General features: G+C 36.6%; 1 protein-coding gene across 2 annotated transcripts in view; it reads left to right on the top strand.

Annotated features, from left to right (window-relative positions):
- The first annotated feature begins 458 nt into the window (after positions 1–458).
- unc13bb (unc-13 homolog Bb (C. elegans)) overlaps positions 459–23776 on the top strand; it is a 92684-nt gene continuing 69366 nt past the window's right edge. For both annotated transcript variants that reach the window (XM_065290437.2, XM_065290436.2), the window contains exons 1-2: positions 459–682; positions 12561–12590. In XM_065290437.2, coding sequence (XP_065146509.1) covers positions 661–682; positions 12561–12590 — 52 coding nt within the window. In that variant the 5' untranslated portion in view covers positions 459–660. The remainder of the gene's footprint in view (positions 683–12560; positions 12591–23776) is intronic.

Raw genomic sequence — 23776 nt, 5'->3', positions numbered from 1 at the left:
TTATGATGTAATGATCTGTTATCATCTCTTAAAATGAGATCAATGTAATCACATGTTTTCATGAAATTATATAAACTTATGTTAATTTTCGAGAAACCAATCAATTTAATTAAATAATACACCAATGCTGAATGAACTGCCAATTATGTAACGCTTAATTCCGTACATAAAAGTCTATTTAAAACAAAACAAAATTTAAATGGATTTGCAAGTTTTTGTCTTTAAGTCTTCCAAAATCCTGTAATACAACCGTGAGGAGAACATTTTATTAGCACTAATATAAACTTGAACTTATCAGCGTTACACCTGTTCCCTTTCTCTGTGTACCGACCACACCCATTATCTACTCCTATTGGTCAACGGTCCAGCACGTTCCGCCTCCTTGGTCAGTGGCAATTTTGACGTAATTAAATACCCTTGTAAACCACGCCCCTCATGCGGTGAGTTTTACACACAGTTTAATGATGGCGATGGGACATTTGAAATCAGGACGCGTCACCTGTGGGAAAGTCTTCTGTTACTTTATCTACCCTTAATAGTACGCTTACTTAGAGTAAACTAACTTAATCGTTTGAAATGTCGCCGGACAGGACGCTTTACAGCTGACACCTCAGATTAAACGAACACGGGATTTAACCAAGAGGAAAAACTTAGCTTGCCATGTCTCTCCTGTGCGTGAGAGGTGAGTAACGTTAACGTTACCGCGTTAAAATATCTTTTATAACTTTTAACTCTTTGCATGTGTTCGCATCTATCAGCGTGTAATGTGCTTTTTCTTTAAAAGTCAGGTCGGTCTTTACTAAGCTACAAACAATTTATGTTATTTACTTTCTGTGACGTTTAACTGCATATTTAAAATATTGTTTTGTTTTTCACTTTTAATATGTCGTGAATAATTTTGAAAACTGAGAACCAGACGTTAAATATTATGGAAATATTATATAATATGAGGTTTGACTGTTCTGGAGTGAACCAGCTGTTTGGCGTCATGATGTAATGACGCTCAAACAACTAGACGTTATAAAAAAATATGTCGCTATTTTTATTGTAAATCTATAATGACGAGAAAATTACGTCGTCTACCCATATGTGCAAACTATTAAAAATAATAAACGTGAAGTAGAGAGAAAAAAATGTGTACATACCTGAATTCTAGCTTGTTATTGGTTAAATATAATATATAATATAATATATTTTTTATATTATATTATTTGAGTTTGCCGTGGCAATTTCTTACAAATTTATTGCTGAAAGGTCAACAATCTACAGAATGCAAACTGGCTGCAGAATGTGATAAAAAGCATTTCCTTACCATATCCTTTTATACCTTGAGTACCACTCACTTACCAGCAATCATTTCATATAATTTATATTCACAACAATTTATGGGGTTGTTTTTCCTTATAATAAGCTAAATGTAACAGTGTAATGTCCTGTCTCCCATATCTTCTAACAAGGTGTCATTTCACCTTCTTTAAGCAGAAATTTAGTTAGTACAGTAGTTACTGATAAACATAATTTCTTCAGCATGTACCTCCTTTTTGTCATATTGACAACGCTAAAGAAAGAAATATGTAGCTGTCAAACAAGACATTGAAAATATCAATACGCATATGGTCTCCCAAATGGATTTTCCATAACGCAACCCCTTTGACAGATTTGTCATTTTTATCAGTTCCTCACTGCTTCGTCATTGCTTATCATTTTGCAGAAGATATCTGTAACGTTGTATGATACATGGCAGAAAAAATATTTTTATTATAATTATCCTAGCAATTTATTATAGCATTAAATTGAATCTAAATAAATTGAAACTTGTTATATGACATTTGGTCATATTTAATGCAGTATTTTGTAAATGCTGCCAGCTCATCATGACCTGTTGAGGAAAAGCAGATCAAAGGCCTCACGTTTCATCTCCTCTCATGCACCTTCACAGAGATGCACACACTCCTTTTATCTTTGGTCGCTGGCCAGTTACAGATCAACATCTCCATTTCCTTTCTTTCTAATCTACATTCAATCTACTTGTGGCGATGCCTACTTTGCTCTCGCTGTCTGAGGTGAAAGCGTCTCTGCTTAATGTCCAGACGGTATTGCTGGAGGGCTTGAGCGGGATGTATGGATCCGATGGGAGACATACACTGATTGCTCATTCACATTAAGAGGTGCAGGCTACTGTGATTTAAATGTTGACTGGGCTATTTGACAGTAAAACACAAATGAAACAAACAGTTTTTTAAAAGCATACATATAACATAGGCTGAATAATGCTACACGTCACACATTTTCTCATTTTAGCATTTCTAAATGTGGTATTGATGTGATATTTTTACCAGATGTTGTAACAACCCACGCAATTCAAAGAAATCAAACCATAGCTGTCCATACATTAAGTTATGTGTAATAATGTAAGGTTATACAGGGAAGAGTATTGAACACGCTAACTGAAATGTATTTAATAATTTGTACAAAAGCCTTTGTTGGTAATGAAAGCTTTGAGACTGTAAATAGAAACTAGTTGCATGCATTGCTCAGGTTTGATTTTGTCCCTTTCATTCTTCCACACAACACGTCTTTTAATCTTAAAGGTTCTGTGGGTCTCTTCCATGAACTTTTTATAGATTTTCAATTGGATTCAAGTCAGGTGATCAAGTTCTAGCGGCTTTTTCTTTTTCTGAAACCATTTGAGAGTTTCCCTGGATGTGTGTTTGGATTAGGGTTTAGGCTACCCATTTAGTGTTCACTATTCACTGGATGGGTTAAATGCAGAGGTCACATTCCAAGTATGGGTTACCATACATTGGCAAATACTCACTTCACTCACTTTATAAGATGTCTCTTGCATGACACCTTGGTAATAAGACACTATTTTATAGTCCATCCATTGGGACTGGACCAGCTGTTATTATTTCCACTGACAAGGGTAAGATTGCTTTTTTATTACTGACTGTCTTGACTTTCCATAAGGGATCATGTTCATTTCAGTTCATTTTCCCGACCGACAACCCCAGCTTGATAACCGAACATTAACCATTACCTCAAGATTGTAAGATTAAATTGTCAGTGTGTAAAAATACAGTTGATTTTTGTCAGTGACCCGGTTAAAACGGTACAACATTTCATTTAATTTGAACGTGCAAACAACAGTAACAGATCAACAACAGAACAAGGATTTTCATGCAACATTATATTATCAAAGAGCACGCGATTAGTCTGGAGGATTAAAATCAAAGGGAGGGTGGATTGTCTCTTTTTCATCTATCACAGTGGCCATTTCTAAAGCAGGACACATTTTAAAAAGTTTTGCTTTTGCGTAATTTTTCTCTGTTTGAGCAAAAAGACAGATGCTTATGGTCAGGGTCTAGGACAGAGGCGATCAGTGAAGCTCTGGCTGGACACGCACATCTTGCGCACACACGTACGTCTCGAGTGCGGACACTTATGCCATACAAATGATTACTTTATTGGACCATCAGGCAGCAATAATTTGTGTCGTTTACAGACCATTTACAAATTAAGGATAGAAAAGTGATGAAATGTCGGGGGGCACGTGTCGCCATGCGTTAACGATTGTTTTGTCCTGATCATATTTATCGGTCATAAATTCTTACCTCTGGTTTACCGGTCAATATGAACATCCCTTACTCTCCATGCCTTTATACACCTCCTTTTCTTCAAGGATCCAATAATTTTGCTTATGTTATTTTACATGACTACATAACTTTTTTTCTCAAAATTTATGAACATCTATGGTTTGATTTCTTTGCATGTGTGGATTGCATGGGTTGTTACCAGCATCTGGTGAAAAGTTTATGTTAATTTTATGATAATAGTGAAAAAAAGGTGACGCGTTCAATACTTATTTTTCTCGCTGTATGACTTTCTTCTTTTAGTCAAACACAGTCAGATTTATATTCAATAATATCCTGGCTTTTTTCAGATTTATAATGACATTGGATAGTGCCCCATTTTAAAGCTTTTAAAAGCATATCCATCCGTCAAAAACTAATTCATACAGTTTTAAATGTCTTCTGGGGCAAAGCAATAAAGCTTTGTTTTTTTTTTATTAGCAAACATTTATATTTTAAACTTAAATAGACTATGGCAGGACGTGTGTTTAAGAGAGAATTGACATCAGGTAAAAGGCTGACATCTGTCCAAGCGTTACCAAAACCCATCGCTTCACTTCAGAAGACATTTAAAGGGGACTTTTCACAATACAAGATGTAAAATAAATCTATGCAAATGAGCTGATCTCTGCACTAAATGGCAGTGGCGTGATTGGATAGAACAGATTAAAGGGCGGTATTATCCCCTTATGACATCACAAGGGGAGCCAAATTTCAATGACCTATTTTTTCACATGCTTGCAGAAAATGGTTTACCAAAACTAAGTTACTGGCTTTGTCATATTTTCTAGGTTGAGAGAAGCACTGGGGACCCAATTATAGCACTTAAACATTAACTCTTTCACCGCCAGCGTTTTTAAAAAAAGTTGCCAGCCAGCGCCAGCGTTTTTCATGATTTTCACCAAAGTTTAATGCCTTCCAGAAAATGTTCTTCTTTAAATATATAAACATACAATATACCAAATGAAAGAACAGACCCTCTGCTTTCAAACAAAAAAAACCGTTTCATCCTACCTTTAGTGGTTCTTTTGCAATCATCTTTTGAATATGGGTAGGTTTTTGCAAAAACACCATATTTTGAGCAAAAAGCAGAGATAATTCCATTTTTATGACGGACTTTTCATAGAGATCCGATTCAGAGCGATCTTTAAAACAGACACGGACATGCAGCAGCTTGTCATAGGGCAATACTTCCGGTTTTAAAAAGTTGCGGAAGGGCGCCACCTGGTGGATATTAGCGGTATTGCGGAAAGACGGAAAATCTCGTCATTGGCGGGGAAGCGTTTTCTCTTAATTGACGAGATATCTCGTCAATGGCGGGGAAAGAGTTAAAAAAGTCAGATTTTTGTGAAATGTCCCCTTTAAGAACCATAAGTAGTATACACCTAGGACTGCATGGGAGCGAGTAGAATATGGACACATTTTTGTTTCGGGGTAAACTATTGTTTTCATCAGAGGCGGACACTAAAGTATTTTTAATTTCTACATAAAAGTAAATTTTTAAGTATTTGTATGTTATCAGTGTTTTTCTTTGGAAAACATACATTCCAAAGCATATTATCATAATTTTTACTGCACTACATTTAATAATTTCAAGTTTTTTGTTTATATTTAATATTAAAGTACATTAAACATCTAGTATTTTTTTTTTACTTTTACTTAAGTAAAAAGTGCTTTTACTTTTCTTGAGTAAAAGTACAAAAGTACACAATTTTTATGTAATTGGGTATTAAATCAATTTTAATACCAGCAATGTCCCAAGACAAACACTCTAATAAAGCACAGATGCTTGGAAAATTTACTTAAAGGAGTAGTCCACTTTAAAGATTGGGTCCATTGACTTTTTATAGTAGAAAAAAAATACTATGGTAAGTCAATTGGCCCCATCTATAAAGTGGACTACTCCTTTAAAATACTCAAGTTGTGTCCGCCTCTGGTTATCAGTGACCAGGGGTTGTCAAATTCCCTTATACAAAAAAAATAAAACCAACCTTATACTCAAAATATTTGAATGTGTAAATGAGATGTGAGCACTTGGCAAAGTTTTTAAGTTAATAAAGACTTAACAATTGAGTCTGTTCTTCACTAAAACTTTTGTATAGCTTCAAAAAACTCGGAAAATATGTTCATATGAACTACTTTTATGTTCCTTTCATGAACTTTTCTTTAGATCTTTTTAAGCCTGACTGTCTGTGTCTGCCTTTGTTGTTTGTAAAAGAGCAGAACATCAATCAAATGATCTCTTTTTGCATTCCACGGAAGAAGTCAGAAATTGATACTATTCTTTTACATTTGTTTAAAGTTTTCTTTGTTTCTGTAGAGTGTATATGTTTTTGTCCTGTTCACTACTGAATCCTCCTAACTTAATGGTAAAAGTTACTTGCGTCTAGATACTTGCGTTACTCTATACATTTGCCCATTTACAATGTCGTCTTATTGTCAAATTTCATTCACCTAGTTGTTGAGATTTGATTTGGCTGCCACTGCAGGATTTTCTTTCAGCAGTCTTTCCTTCGTTGTTAAGGGGAAATACAAGCAGAACCTTGACCATACAGGCCTGTAATCATCACATCACCTCATTTCCTCAGGAACCCACACCAAATCAGTATTGGGACTGAAATCAAGTTCAGCTGAAACGTCAGTTTCAGTTTTGCACAAATACAAACATTTACATGAGAAATGTTTTCTCAGGATCTCAAAGTCAACTTTTGAAGAGACAAAGCAAGTGTTTGGAATTGATCCATAAAGGGACATTGATCGTGTCCCTTAATGGTTTTTTTGGTTTCAAGTTTTAAAGGTCATGGGTTTCCATATAATACTTAAAGAAACCTCAGATATCACAGATCAGACCTGTTACTCACACAGGCTTTGTTTTTGAATTGTAGTTGGGCTTTGTGGGTGGGTCACAATTCACAAAAACCTTTTTGTTAGTGCATCTTTCGCCTTGTATTACAGTTTCCCAATACAATGTTTTCCCTTGTTAGTTTAAAGATCTTTGCACAAATTTTTGTATTCTTTTCTTCGTAAACATTCGTCAGGCACAGTTATCTTCCACACTGAGTCGGATGCTTATTAATTAATCCATTGTGAAAACATTTGCAAAACCATACAAATGGAGTCTTCATAACATTAGCACTATTCATTACAAATGGATGAACGACGTGAGCTACAAGCTTATTTAACTTGAACACAATACTGTATAATCTTTCGTACAAGAGATCAGTACCTACCATCATGTTTTCCAAGTTACGAGGCGAAGTGAATCAACTTGTCAGATGCTTGGATTTTGGCTTGTCCAGTGGCTCTTAATGATTAAAGACACCTCTTGAAATGCTTGATCTGAATTTTTATATGATGGATCAAAGATTTGGAGGCAGTGTGTAAGCTTGATTGACACAACGTGAGGTCGTATTTATATTTTTAACATGCCAAAATATCGGACAAGAATTTGAGACTTGGTGTGCAAACTTCATAACTGTAGCTGTGTTACCATTAAAGATTTGCGTAAAACGTATGCATTATTTTGTAAATGTCGACAAAAAACTATTGCAAAATAACATTGTTTACATTAACTGATGTTATGCGATTAAAGAGTAATTTTGTTGTCTTGTGATAAGTCATTCCAAAAACCACAGCGACAGGTACGAGTTCATACAGCGCTGTGCAGACCGACACGTGGATTGCATCATAATTTTGAGAGCGACACAAAAGCATACAACGACTTTACATGGAAAGTCGATTCCCGAACCTCTTTCGCAGTATTTTGTTGTCATGCGCTTGATGGTTCTTGTGACGCAACATAAAGTTGACCACACCTGTTCTGTCTTGTCCTCCAACCAAACATACAGTGAAGCATTTACAGAATGATCATGTGACTTTTATGCACATCAGGTAACCTGTAAATGTGACCTATTTCAATTGCAGTTTTGCGATTATTACTTTTCGAATTGCCTGAAAAACCACCTCACCCAACTGTAAAAGCTTTTTTGCGCTATATGGGAAAATATATGCAAATTTTTGATGTTCCGTTGGGCACATTTTCAATTTGCTCAATGGTCCTGTTCTTTCTGTGTTTTTGAAGCTTTGGATTGTGTTTACAGTGCCTAATAGACATTTTGCGAGTAGACGTCACTGGAAGCTGCGTTTTGTCAACAGACCTTGACAGAACACCGGATCCATAAAAATCACAGTTTAACGCTAAAACACTTCAAACCGCTATTGCAGAGCTTTCACTTTCTGCCACCAGTTGGGCTCCGCCCACAAAAAGTCATCTCTGTTTGCAAACACGCAAATGGTCTATATAACGTGTTTGTTTATGTGTAAAAAAACGCTGTATTTTTCAAACCGTTTACTTATCTATATAGCGCTGTTTTCACTGTTATAAAAACGGGCTGATGTCTTTGTTCTACGAAGTCCCTCCTTCAGAAATGCGTAACGAGTTCTGATTGTGTAGTTTGTTTAGTGTGTTGTGATTCGATAGCAGCTAAGCTTAAAAAAAACGCTTAGCTTGCCATCACCTTAGCTGGCAACGGACGTATTCCTGTGGGTGGAGTTTAGTCGAAAAACTTGTCTACTGATGTCATTAAAGCAGGAAGTAGGGCTGTAGTCCAAACCAGCCGTTCGCTGTAGGCTTTAAAAGGCGAATTCTGTTAAAGAAAATATATCGCCTGGCAGTGAACTTTAAGCTTTATCATTTTACAGGTATTAGTTTTGCTATTATAGATATTACACACTAACCAGGGTTAAAAAATGGGATCAGAAAGAATGTGACCTTTAATGGATGGAAACATGATAGCAAGTTATAAAAAGTTTAAAGGAACATGTAAAATGTTTACCCACTAAAACCAGCATTTATTAAAGCGTGTCAGAAAACTGATTTAATACTATGGCTGGGAAATTAAAATCTCAAAGATTGAAGATACTTACTGATATATAGAGAGAATGTCAATAGTGTGTGTGTGTGTGTGTGTATATGTGTAACAGCAGCACCTCCCATAATGCATTGCTTTTATTTACACTAACCTCAGGAGCATTAAATGTGATTGGCTTTTCTGACTCATCAGCCACCTCTTTTCATACGGATCATGCTGTTGTTTCTTTATTTATTGCTTTTCAGACAAAAGGCCCATCTCCATGGCGATGTCATTACAGACACAAATGAGGAATCCTTATTCACCCACATGGCACACAAAGATAGAACGCCCATCATGCAGTCGCGTCCTGAAAAAATAAAGATGATATGGCTTGCATGTCCACTTAAGGGGATCATATTTACGACATTGTGATTTGTTGCCCTTACTTTGTTCAAATAAGAAATCTCAACAGCATGACAGATTTGGACCGTTAGCTTGATACAGTAATTGATGCATATTTGCATCTTTATTGCAGTCATTTGTTTTGCTTTTCTGGTGTGGTCTTTGTTTAATTATAAAGATACGTAAGAGTTATCAGGCAGCTTTATAAACTAGGGTTATTTATAGATCATACAGTATGCATTTGAGTAGCATGAATGGTACAACTGCGCATCCACTTGCTAACTGTAAATCACTGATTTTCTGTGTTGTAAGTGCATAAGATTCGATCATTAAAAGTTTTGCCGAATTAACTACTTTCAATACAGAATTAACGCGAGAATACGTACGCAGTACCTGTCTCTGCAGATCATTCTGAAGGAACCGTAAGCAACTGCACAACCTGTTACTAAGGCGTTTTTATGTGCGAAGAGGATGTTTACATAAAGGTCTTACAGATAGGGATATAGCAATAGAGATAAAAGGGCCAGGCGGATCCCATAACATTGTATCGAGGCTAGCGGCACAAAATTCTTAGTTACGGCCATGCTTGCAGATAAAACAACCAATCTGATATAAAGATTTTGTGACTAGGATCCAAAAATGAAGGAATGCTTTGCAATGTGTCAATAGATGAGAAAACTTGAGTAATGTAAGCAGTAATAAATGCAAATAAATACGACCGTTTCACGATTTGAATGTGAATGACAGTGTATTCAACAATAAAACCTGGATCAGCAATGCAAAGGTCCAGAATTGTAATGCAAACGTGCGAGTGTGTATCTGAAGGTGATGCATCACATTGAAGTGAGTGGGGGATTGTAAATGTAATCCTTTGGCCATCTGCTGCTTGGTCCAGTCATCCAACAGACTCCTCCCTTTACCCGAAGTGTCGTAAAGTAAACGGCAGCAGACGCCTTGATTCCACTTCCTGCATTATGCTATGCACTTCCTGTTTCCTTCTTACGTTTACCTAGTATCCAGCTTTAATAGTCATCGATTGGAGGCCAGCTCCTAGTCCATGTTTTGGCATTGACAATGTTGCCTAAACCTTTGGGTAGAAGTCTTAAAGGTATTAAATGCTAGCATTTGTTTTCAAATGTCTCATAGCACGGCTTAATGTTTATTGTTACCGCTAGAATGAATGCGAGAACATCAGATAGCCTTACAAAGGAGATGCTTGGAAAACTCTGTGACTAGCTTCCTGTCCAGCCACCCCTTATCTAAACAGGGCATTTTGTGACGGCATGAATTTAAATGTGCCAATTCATTGGTTTCTGTTTATAGCAGCTCTATAGTTAATGTATGACCATGAGTTTCCATTGACACAGTGGCCCATAACCCAAGGCCATAGTGAAACCTAACTTTTGCTTCCTGAACAGCTAGAAATGCGGAGAATAGTCACACAGTTCATATCCTCCATCACATGGACTTTATTTGCGCCAGCTGCACTGCATTGCAACCTTTGTAACAGCATAGTAATGACCCAGAAAACTCCTATGCAATGTATAAGTGAAATGTAATCCAGTGGGACGTTGGAGCAATGCATGTTAGTAATCCACTGTGATGTCTCATCCCGCTATCCAATCCCACCATCCATCTGGCATATTCATCCTGCCAGTCTGGACACAGGGCTCAAGCAGCTATCAGAAGTAATCTCCTCTAAATCAAAACACAATCCCATAATAGTTATTGTATGGCTGTGGGCAGGGGTCTTTAAAATGGTAGGATGGTAGTACTGTCAAAATGGATTGATGTGAGATTGTGTGTTGCTTCGAATTACTCCAGAATTATTCTAAAAAATAAAATAGATGGATGGGAATTATGCCAAGACATAAAAATAGTAACAATGAAAACAGTGATTCATAGTAGCCAGCCTTTGCTTTTTTCAAACAAAAGTGAAATGTTCCTATGTACACTGGACAGTAGGCTGCTTTTGCTTCAATATCCTGTCCAACCTGTTAAAGATTAAAAAATAAAAGACCCTAAAATGTTAGTTTTGTAAAGAATTAATTAATTATTTTCCTGTGCACTTAGAGGACTTGAAGGAAAAATCGACAAGGCATTTAGTGAATTCGGCCAACAAACCGGTTTTCTGAATGCCCTGAGGCCCGGATTAAGCAGCTTTGAAGCTTTCAATTATTATCATTATCTTATTTTTAACAAAGTGACTTTTAGCAGCTTTTGCATCTTAGCTCCTCATTTTGTAAGAAAAGTATGAAATCTGCCAGTGAAAATCCCATCTTGATCAACTACTAATCTTAAAAACTGGGGGTGATGTGCCACCCCAAACGGTATGGTGGCTAGGGCCTGAGTAAACACAAACATGTAACTTCACCTTTACAGAATGTAGGAATGATATTATGCAGCACCCGAAAATAGTCCCCTTGGTAATTTTTAATAGCAGGGGACTTTTTTCAGCACTGTGTAATGGCGCTTTTCCATTGCATAGTACTCCACGGTTTGGTTTAGTTTGGGTCGGGTCAGCTTACTTTTGGGAGCTTTTCCATTGGGTGCAATACGTAGTACCCTATACTTTTTTTTTTCGTACCACCTCGGTTGGGTTTCCAAGTGACCCGAGCTGATACCAAATGTGAAGCGAAAACACTGTAGGTCACTGATTGGTCTGAGAGAATCGTCACTGCAGCGTCATCGCTATAATGTAGATTAGCTTTACCTTTAGTGCTAGCTAGCGCTCTCTCGAGCAAACCTGTTGTCATCTGTGCTCTGCTATAAGTTCCCAAACTCACGAACAAACATCCACAGGTTAAGAACGAGGGACACCAAAAGTTTTTTCCACATTCGCAACGAGCACGTCAGCATTATATGCTTAAATGCAACTTGAATGAGGCCCAGCGGAGCGCCGTCGACTGACGCTGCGGTGTTTGAACATAAACTGTCATGTGAGACTGAGGTAACGTTAGTGAGAAACGCGATGTGCAAACATCTATTTGGTGGTGAATTTTAATTTTGTGGCAGACTGAGAAATACATAAATGTATGGGAATGTACAACGCTCTCACTTGTATGGTACAGCAGTAGGAAACACAAATAACGACACTCCCTCCCACTGCGAAGTGTTACTAAACTCGATGGAAAAGCTAACCACGCCAAAGTGAGCTGACCTGACCCGACCCAAACTAAACTATATCGTGGGGTACTATGCAATGGAAAAGCGCCATAATATCATTGCGCCTCCTGCAGACATGTTACAGCAGCAAAGTCCTTGATTTTTACGCCAGAATGAGAGTATAGTTCCTAGCCATATCGGCCTAAAAGCGCAAATTTTTATTTTCTGTCGGTCTTAGTACACAATGTAACTACAGAAGAGTCAAGTTTTAAATAGGAAAAATATGGAAACTCTTAGGTTACTTTTGAGCACGATGCTAATGGTCTATTATGCTAAGCTATGCTAAAAGTGGTACCGCCAGACCTGGAGATCGACTGAATGGATTCCAAAACTGTAAAAATCAATTGTTAAACTCTAGGGGAGCTGAAAAATTCCCTTTTTTTCTAAAGTGGAGTGTCCCTTTAAGACCTGTACAGGGAACCACCACATTATGTCACAATTATTGCAATAATTATGTCATCTTTTGTATTTCTGACTAATCTTTATTTATTTTGTTGTTTTCTTTCAGTTAAGAAAGCCAAACTTCATGGATCAATAGGTAAGCTAGATCTCTCTCTTGTTCCTCTTTTTCTTTAAAAGCAACTCCCAAAGCATGTAAACACAATATTTGTTTCTCTCTGAGCAATGGAAATCCTATGCAAAATGTTTTGGTTTTGTGGTTATTGGGTGACGTGCTGTTTTGAGGGATGGTGTTTCGTTACAATAATCTTTACTAGAAATTCCCAAGGAAGGTACCTCCTCATAGGTAAGCAGGTTCCTGGAAACATTTAGATTTTGCTTATGAATCTTATTCAAATGACTTTGTATTTGCAGCAAAACACACATGCTGATTTAATGCATGCCTTGAATGCACTGTAAGTTGCCTTAATATAAGCATGCGCCAAATGCCTAGATATGTAGATTGACTATTGGTTTTGCATTCTCTGCTTGTCAAGATCCCAGAGCTTGTAGCTTGTGAGATCAGTATACTGTACAGTAGGTTAAGCCTAAATCCCCACACTTTCCCCACCTACAAATCCTCACACTGTTGGCCCTCACAGCAATCCTATGACTGTGTCCCTGACCAGGAAGTTAACTCATGAAACACTAGCTTTATACATTTTGTGCTACGGATGTTGACTTGAGTTTAAGGGAGGTATATAGTCTAACCATGATGTAAATAATCTGAGGTTTTCCATCTGTGTCAGTAGAACAATGCAGGAGTTCAGACTGGGACATCAGTAAATGCAAATCTATGGATGACGTGTTTTTTTGTGCTAAAGTACACTGGAAAAATGGTTCATTCAACTTACTCAATTACTCAAGGCACGTGGTCGCACTCAATTTATTTAGGCTACATTTAAAAAAAAATAGAAAAACAAAACAAAAACTTTTGTTTAAATGTAGCTTAAATAAATTGATTGCAACCACTCACCTTAAAAAAAAATGAGTAAGCTGAATGAATAATTTTTTCAGTGTACTTCCTCCTGTAACCAGTTTAATGTGCAGAAACAACTATAAGTAACCTGTTTTAGTCCACAAAGTTGAGTATTCCTCAAAATAGCTGTGGTGCTATAAAAAGCTTTGTTTCTTTGGGCATCTCATGTTCAACCAATCCAGTATAACAACATTGGGAGAACCAGTCAAGTGAGTTTGGGATCTGTTTGACACACCAATGAAAGAGGCCGAGTGAACCTATTTGAAAGCAGTCATTATTTTTAAAAGAAAAAGATTTGACTGATATGTGGAGTCATGGCCAATGTCCACTTGTGGTGGTCACCACTTGTGAGGTATAGCCACTGAAATGTGACATTTTGATGGTTCCTGTTGCTCAGCTGGTAGAGCATTGTATCAGCAGGATAAAGGTCATGGGTTCGATCTTAGAGAACACACATACAGCGGGAAAATAAGTAATTGACGCATCAGCCTTTTTATCAGTAAGGGGATTTCTAAGTGGGCTATTGACACAAAATTTCCACCAGATGAAGCCATCAAGCCAAATATTGAATTCATACAAAGAAATCAGAACATTTAAGTATACAAGTTGAGTCATAATAAATAACGTGAAATGACACAGGGAATAAGTATTGAACCCACTTTATTAAATACTTTGTAGAAAAGCCTTTGTTGGTGATAACAGCTTCTAGACGCCTCTTGTATGGAGAGACCAGTCGTCTGCATTGCTCAGGAGTGATTCTGGCCCATTCTTCCACACAAATGGTCTTTAAATCTTAAAGGTTCCTTGGGCCTCTTATAAACTTTGATCAATATTTGGCTTGATGGCTACATCTGGTGGAAATTTTGTGTCCGTATCCCACTTTAAGATCCCCTTACTAATAAAAATGCTGATGTGTCAGTGTCAGGGAAACTACCCCAAAATGTTTAGTTTTAATTAGGGCCGGGACTTTAACGCGTTAATTAAGATTAATTAATTACACAAAAAATAACGCGTTAAACATTTTAACGCATTTTAATCGCACTTATTAACGAAGTCATTCGTAAAAGCTACAGACCCTGTTTTAGTTCGAAAACTCCGGGGTTGTGCTGCAGTGTAAATAAAAGTAGACGGAACCTAAACGAACAGCTGATTTTAACGTGACAACGCATCAATTTCAAAGTAAAAATGGTTTACAACGGAGGTTTTGCCCAATAAACATCTACCAACAAACTACAGATTATTTTAACATGTATCGTAATGTCTGTTATATGTTAATGTTTGAGTATTGTTGGGTTTAAATATTGTTGTAATGTTGTTTTGTTTCAATTTAATTAGCTTATTACGAGTTTAATTTAAGTTTTGTTTGCTACTTTAAAACGAATTTCGTTTCAAATAATTTGTCTCGTAATTATAAACAATGTTTTGTTGTTAGGTTTTGTGAATATAAATTAAAAAGAACATTAAAAGCAACACCGTGCATCTCATTGATGCATATGCTTCCGAATGCCAAAACATGCAGTGATTAAATCACTTACTTTTCAAAAAATCAGCCTGGCAGTGCCCAGAAGTTAAATTTACACGCGCATTTAGAGCATAATGTAGCAGCACGTTTGATTTGCGGTGTTCTTAAGACTTTAAAAAAATCTACTTCATATTAATTTTAATAGGCTACTTTGACGGAGGACAAGCACAGAGAACAGCGACGGCAGGTAAAGGAAAAAAGTTAAATGGTGTTTTTCTGACGAATAGAGTCAGTTTGTAAGAACATTTTTAAATGGACTATAAGATCATCAATATGAACTCTGAACAATGAACTATTATAAACATAACAGCAAGAAAATCTGAAGAGGAACTCGCAACATTAAAGCAATAAGCATTTATGTAGGCTAAAGCTATATATCACCTCTTATGTTTTAATTTAGTTAAGTTTCAATGGTAAGACTAAAGGCGCGTACATTATGCAGCGCTTTTCACATCCGAATCCCACTTAAGAAAACTATAATGTGGAAGTTAAAAATGTGCATAACATATTTTTATATATTTTAATATAGGCTATATAGTATATGTTTTGTTGTTTTTATACGTGAGGTGGGGGATCCGCGCAAATAGGTACCGGAACACAGACAGTCACAACCCGAGAATCCCGAACCCTGCAATTATTTAAAAAATGACTACTTTAAGAAATGCGGGCCAGGAAGCGGGTCGGGTATAATATATATATTTTTTTTCTTTACTGTCCGAGTTGCGGGCGGGTAAGATGAAAACCTCGGTCGGGTTCTGGTTGTTTTGACCCGCGCATCACTGGTAAGCGTCGATAAGAGCATGGTTGTGTGTAAGCTATGCAACAAGGAATTCACATATCACCGCAGCACATCGAGCCTCAAATATCATCTCAATGCAAAACATACAGCAGCTAGCGTGGACATTAGCCCGGCTCCGGGTACAACGACTTGGTTGAACAAAAATAAACAATATTTTGTTGCTTAAGCTTATGTATTCAGTCATTATTCATGGTACACTCTTAGAACGAATGTGTTAAAAACAACACATTAGTGTTGATTCTGGGACAACACACTAACTGCGTTATCCTGGAATCTCTGTGTTATTATTGAAACAACACATTTTGTGTTACTTTTAACACAACATGTGTTATACTTGAACACAAAATCAACACAAACTGACACATAATGTGTTAAAATTTCTTTCTAACCGTGTATACTAAGAGTGTAAAAAAATTACTTCTTAATGTTCTCAGGTCAAATATTTATATGTGATTAAAATGCGATTAATTTAGATTAATTAATTACAAAGCCTCTAATTAATTAGATTAATTTTTTTAATCGAGTCCCGGCCCTAGTTTTAATACACTGTAAGTTGCTTTGGATAAAAGCATAAATGTAGACAATGACATTCTGTATATAGCAGGAGTCGCGCTACAAATGACCCATTGGTCCAAAATATTTCAAATAGTTTTTCGCTAGCTTGCCAAACAATGTAATTTGAGCTTTGAGAGATTATTTATGTAAAACATGTGTAGATCACCTTTAATTTTTGCATCTACAATTTCCCCAACCTCTGGGAGTGGTTTACTGTATCTAAAGTAGACACTGGAGGGTAGAGTTTCTTAAGCACTGTTAACCCAATTCAAACTCGCTGTCATGATAATAGAGCTCCAAAAATAACTTCCCGCCGATCTGCTCCATCAGTTAAACAAACATACAGCTTAAGCCCCGCGTAGCAAACTGCAATACTGTGTCACTGACTCTTTTGTGTGAGACAGTAAACAGTTGTTTGAGAATGTGCCTGATAGGCTTCTGTCTTACTCTTGACAGGTGGCTCTTTTGTAAGCAGTGTTTATTTTACCCTATAGCCACTTATATGGTTTGGTCGGGGCCTGTAAATGACCCATATTAGACAAAAAATAGCTTTTGATTGAATTGCTAGATTTTTCTAGATTGAAGTTTTTTTTTTTATTCTTTTAATGTTTGGGCTTTATAAGGATGTGTTAGTGCCATAGCATGTTGTCGGTTGTAGAGTCTCTTTCAGGTTGCATAAACCTCAAACCCTCTTGACTTCTCCACATGTCTTCCCTCATTATTGACTTCGAGTTGAGTTTTCCAATAAACTAGGCAGAAGTGATGCATAATCGAGTGCTGACATTTCAGTTTAGGTCACAGATGAAACTTGAATGAGGTACGAGAGGGATTTGCTTTGTCACAAGGAGTTTACCGTTTGTGTTAATTTAGATCCACATGAAGGATTATCCTTAAAGGGCACATATTATGCCCATTTTTACAAGATATAATATAAGTCTAGGTGTGCCTAGAATGTGTCTGTGAAGTTTTTGCTCAAAATACCTCACGGATCATTTATTATAGCATGTCCAAAATGCCTTATTTGAATGGGAGCAAAAACAGCGCTGTACCTTTAAATGCAAATTAGCTACAGCACCTCACTCCCTTACCAACAGACAGTGAGCACAAAGCTGGTTCTGTGATTAGAAGTACATCATCATCACCTGCTTTCGGATGGAGCGGCATTTACCACACATAGTTGTAGTTTACAGACAAGGCAATATCGCATACATTATCGGAGAATCGCAGGTGATTTATTGCCCAACCTAAAGCGCTACACTGTGCTAACAAACACATTTAGAAAAGCTTTTGGGTAAAATTAAGCATTCAGTCAGTGATCGTGGGTGGGGGTTTGTTTGTGTGATGTCACATTAACAAGAGATTCAAAACAATATGTCTAATGAGAATGCTTTGGTTTAAAGGATTAGTTAATTTTCTTTAAAAAAAAACTAGATAATTTTCTTACCACCATGTCATCCAAAATGTTGATGTCTTTCTTTGTTCAGTCGAGAAGAAATGGTTTTTTAAGGAAAACATTCCAGGATTTTTCTCATTTTAATGGACTTTAATGGACCCCAACACCCAACAGTTTTAATTCAGTTTAAAATTGCAGTTTCAAAGGACTCGAAGTGATCCCAAACGAGGCATAAGGGTCTTATCTGGTGAAAAGATTAAGGAAAATAAAAAATATGCACTTTTAAACCACACCAGCGCAACCTCACGTAATTGCGTAATGACGTCAAAAGGTCACGATTTAAATATATGAAACGCACATTTCGGACCATTTTAAACAATAAACTGACATTAATTAGTATCATTCCACATGCAACAATGTCGTAACAATCCTCTTTCTCCACACTTGTAAACACTGGGGCGTAGTTTCGCATACGTCATCTGTGACCTCTTGACGTGATGACGTATTACGTGAGGTCGCGCTGGCGCGTCACAGGACCGGAGGAAGACAAAAATTGTGGTTTAAAAGTGCATATTTTTTATTTTTCTTACCAAAAATGAAAATTGTTTCGCTAGATAAGACCTTATGCCTTGTTTGAGACTTTGAAACTGCAATTTTAAACTACATTAATCTGTTGGGGTCCGTTAAAGTCCAATAAAATGAGAAAAATCTTGGAATGTTTTCCTTTAAAAAACATAATTTCTTCTCGACTGAACAAAGAAAGACATCAACATTTTGGATGACAAGGTGGTGAGAAAATTATCTGGATTTATTTTAAGAAAATAGACTAATCTTTAATGGGATGAAAAAAGGAGAGGGGGTTCACACGCTGCCAACACACATTTATGTCCAAACACCTTGTAAAAGTGGATTTTGCATATTTTGTGCCCTTTTAATTGTATGATTATATGATTAAGAGAATGTTTTTGATGCTAGTTTGATATTTTTTTGATACATGTTTTTACACAACAAAGACCTAGCAATCAAGATACAGTAGCAAGACAACACCATTTTTACAAACGTGGTAACACTTTACTACAACAAGGTTTTATTTGTTAATAAAATTTGTAACATGAACTAACAATGATCATTATAGTTTTTTTTAGACTTTATTAATCTTTGTTAATGTTAGTTAATGCCAATACAGTTGTTTATGTTACATTGTGCATCAACTAATATTTACAGATTTGATACATAAAAAATTATTAGTAAATGCTGTAATTAACTTGAAATAAGATTAATAAATACTGTAGAAGTAGTGTTAGTTGTCAGTTCCTGTTAGCTAATGCAATATTATCAATGTTAACACATACAACCTTATTGTAACCATAGTGTTAGTGTTGCCAAGGATGTTTTAGGTAATCTGATCACATGTGTAAATGGTGCCTAAAATGTTTTCCGATCTAACTGTGAAACATTCAGATTTAATTAGGATAATAATACTTCGGACACAAATGGATAGGCTATTAATATCGGGTATAAATTGTGTTCCCTTTAAATCCAACCACAAGTGTTCCCATTACAGACACTTTTATGTAAATTATATAGCAGATAAAGCACCTGCTTGTTCAAAGCTGTGTCTTGTCTTTGTGAATGAATAGGATTTTCCCCACCTGTGTTTTATTTAAACTGGTTTGTGTTGGTTTTTGTCATGTACAAGCCCAATTCCAGTTCTTTCTGTTGAAACAAAGTTAAAGCAATAAATTCAGCCTGACCTGACCAGAATTTGTACGTAGTTAATTTATATAAAGTCGTATGAAGGGAATCATACAAAGACATATGATTATCATTAAAAAACAACAACAAACACCCACACCTAACTCCAACATCACGAGGTGAAAGTAAATCGTACAAAAACATACAAATATGCATCAAATGTGCGACATTTTCAATGGCTTTGAATGGAATTCATCCAATCAGGATTTAGTACTGTCACTTTTAGGAATTTTAAATGCTCATGGGCACATATTGGAATATCAGTCTCTTTAAACAGAAGCCTACCTAAATGTGTGATGGTTATAAGAATGTTGTTTGAATGGCTCTTAATGCAAGCAGGACTGGGTGGTGAAGGGTGAGTCCATCATTGGGCATGTCTGGCCCCTGATGCTGGCAGACAGGAAATGAAAAGTGTTGGTTATGTCACAATCTCACTAATCCTTCTGCAGTTTGACTGCTGTATGTGTGTGTCTGTGTTTTTTTGCGAGCATGTGCATATAAGATTCATGCTTGGACCATTCTTATGAGCTACACTTGGCAATGATCCATCCATACAGACGTGCATAACACTTATTTTCAAATAGGCAATTATATACTTGCATCATTTACCCTCATGCCTTCCTGGATGTATATATCTTCCCTTTAGCTGAATACAAACATTTAAAATGTTTTTAAAAAATGTATTAATATTTTATTTTAAACCTTCTGCATAACTTTACTGTACGCTCAAAACAACACACATACCAGTCAAATTTGATAGCATGTCAAAACATTTATTAAATCTCACTAAATAGCATGTGTAGAAGAAGCAAATACTGTAAATAAACTAAACCATTTTGCATTAAAGTGTCTGTCAAATGCATAAATGCTGTATATATTGTGTGTTGTTGAAGGTTGTAACCATGTGGTTACCAAGGTGTTAGGAGTGGTTTTAACCATGTCATAAGGTGGTTGCTAGTATTTTGTTTTGTGGTTTCTAGATGATTGCATACTAAATTAAGTCAAGCCCCCCTCCCCAAATATCGTATCCTTCATTAACTTTAAGTAATAGTCCACCCCAAAATGAAATTTCTCTAGTAATTTACTTACCCTCGTACTATCCTTAGTGTATATGACTTTCTTCACAATCAGAGTTATATTAATGCAATATTACGCTCCAGTAGAAGTGTGAAATAGCTCAGCACCGCTGGTATAGCGTTAATAGTCTGTGCTAATAGTTGGTGGCAATAAGGGCAGTATTAAGGTGCAGACCCCTGTTAAACAAGGTTAAAATGATGTGTCTCTCAGCAGATTTGAGAACCAAAAAGAGCTGTTTTATAATAATGAATATCCATGGCTCGTCTTTGCTCTATAATGCCATTGAACAGGGATAAGCATTCAAAGCTCCCATCCAGCCTTCATGAAAGTAATCATATGGGTTCCAATGGGTTAATAAATGTCTTCTGAAGCAAATTGATACATTTGTGAGAGAAACTGAATAATATTTGCTTATTTAATTGATTAGCAATAGCTACATTAATACATGTATATTAACTCTTTCCCCCCATTCAGAGTAGTAGCACACCACATTTTTTGTTTGTTTTCTGTTTTTAAGACTGTGGTGCTGTTTAAATTCTTGCATTACACTATGAATTATATGTCAAATGTAGACCTCAAACCAACAATAAACAGATGCTTTTTACTCTGTTAGGATGACTCGTTGAGTAGTGGCGGAGTCAGGGATTTTTCATAGGGGTGGCAAGGCACGGGCCAGCAGTTACTCTGGATTGGCACATAAAATATCAACCAGAATTTATATCTCCCATTGATGGAAAAAAGTATAAAGACCAGAAAACCATGTCAATTATGTAGGCTACTGAAATGCATTTTACTAAAATTAATTTGGCTTACTCTTTCTGAAAAAGGAGGCTATATCTGTTGGCGTTCTTTCATTTTTCCCACATTTCAATGATTGTCCGACATTTAAGGGTGTTTTCACACCTGCCTTGTTTAGTTTGGTTGAATCGTACCAGAGTTCGATTGCTCAATTGGTGCGGTTCGTCTGGGCAGGTGAGAATGCAACAATCGAACTCTGGTGCGCACCAAAAGCGGACCATACAAGCGGACGGAGACCACCTGCGAAACTAACTGGGACTAACTGCGAAAGTACTGCTCATTTTGGACTAAACCAGCTGCCGTAGTCAGAAGCGGCAGTGCATTTTTGGATGAGGAAGTGTTTGTTGACAGTTTCTATTAACAGTATTAGCACAATGACAGATCGCGAACATACCTGGAGGTGCGGGCGGAGCCTCAGAAAATTTGGTGTCTTTGCCGTTTGTAGTGCATTAAAACATTGTTTTCAAGTCACATTCACGATTCATTCTGAAAATGAACAGTTTGTCTCGAGTATTGTATACAAAAAAGTATAACAACCACGGAGACGCAATTACAGCACGCAGTCGTATGTCCACGCACGGTGTCTGCTGTATCCATCTTTTTGTTTACTTCCGGGGTTCTGTTGGAATTTCACGCACGTTGATTCTGACCAATCGAGAAGCAGTTTAGGAAATACGGTTTGGCCAATGAGTGATCTTGATCTTATCACATGACAGAATTTTGGTTTGTTTCAACTGGTGCGGATCAGACCAATCAGTGTGGTGTGAAAAGGAACCAAAACTGCTAAAAAAGTTACAATGTATAATTTTTTGCTTTTGTTTCAGACCAAATTAACTGAACTACAGATGTGAAAAAACACACTTAAACACTAAAGCAAAACATTTAAACATTAATAAATTTTTTGAAATATAAATCAGTCCTAATCCTAGCATTTACGCGGTAATGTTTTTATGGGATTATATGTGGGATTTCTGAATGTACAGTGACGTACACTCTCAGATTCAAATCAGCTGTCGTGAAGCGCACACATAGGCGCGCTGTAAGTGATTCTCATTATAAAACCGCTTCTTAAACAATGATTTTAAGCCCATTATTTTTTCATTTCTAAAGTTCAGTAAAGAACACTTACAGACTTAAATCTGCTTTTTTGGCACACAGTGAGGAATATGCAGTTGAAGTGCCTGTCATTTATATTCCCAAAAACAGGTTTTCAGTCTTTTAAGGCATGAGATGGTTCTATTTTGTGTCACAAACACCACAGTAAAATGAAGAGTTCATAAATGTAATGTCAACATATTAATGAAAAACGGTAATCCGATCCGATTTATCATTATGTCCATAGTGGCCATGGCCAACCCCTGCCTTCGCCCCTGTCGTGAGATTATAGTTGTTCGGTCTATTAGTCATTGGTATAAGGGGAGAGGCATCACACTAATCTTTTCTCTCGCTCGCAGCAATATTGCTCTGTTTGTATTTAATCACAGTCCGATATGTCACATGATCACCTCTGGGATTCCCAGGCATTTCACAAACCTGCTTTAGCACTGTGTGTACTGTATATCTTAGGCGGTCAAACTATTTAGTCATGTTTGGCAAGGCAAACGTCACTACTAGGGGTGGCACGGTTCACAAAACCCTCGGTTCGGTTCGTATCACGGTTCTATGGTCACGGTTCTCGGTTCAGTACGGTTCTTGTTGTTATTTTTTCTTTAAATTTTTAACACTCCAGAAATGTATAATCTTATTAATGTATTAATTATCCATAATTTAGGATACAGTATTAAAAAAAGTTATATAATGTAATCATGCACAAACTGAATTTGACTTTAAGCACATTATTGGGACCATCTCTGAGGAAAGCCAGATGAGATTTTGATAGAGCAAGAGGGAAGACATTGATGATTTCAACATGCTTTTCATTTATTTGGCAAAAAAGAGAATGTGTATTGCCATCTACATGAACTTTATGTGCATTTTTAGCACACAAAGATAACTTGCATTTATTAAAATGCCAACTTCAGTGTAGCTCTTAGATTTATCACTGAGAGGCTGCTTTAATACTGAGAGTATATGTGGACGAGAGAGAAACACAACGTTTACACCTGTAATATTTAAATCCGTCTCTTTTCTCCACTTTTTACCACTTCTGTCCTGATTACTTTGAGGGGCAATTTATGAAATAAGATCGCGCAACTTTCACATGCTAGCAAAATGAAACTACGCGGAAATCAGCCGCTTTAATTTTATCAATGAAAGGCTAAAAATAGCGCTAAAGACTTTTCTGTAGAAATTACAGTATTACTGGGTATTACTGGCAACTAGCTGCCAGTAGATTACTGTAGATTTTAAATTTATGTTATTTACTGGCAACAGTTTGTTCAAAATTAAATGAACATGAAACATTTTCA

The sequence above is a fragment of the Paramisgurnus dabryanus genome, chromosome 10 (genome assembly GCF_030506205.2).
Source record: "Paramisgurnus dabryanus chromosome 10, PD_genome_1.1, whole genome shotgun sequence".
NCBI lineage: Eukaryota > Metazoa > Chordata > Actinopteri > Cypriniformes > Cobitidae > Paramisgurnus > Paramisgurnus dabryanus.
The sequence above is the reverse complement of the archived record's forward strand: the minus strand, read 5'-3'. Positions and strand labels throughout refer to the sequence as shown.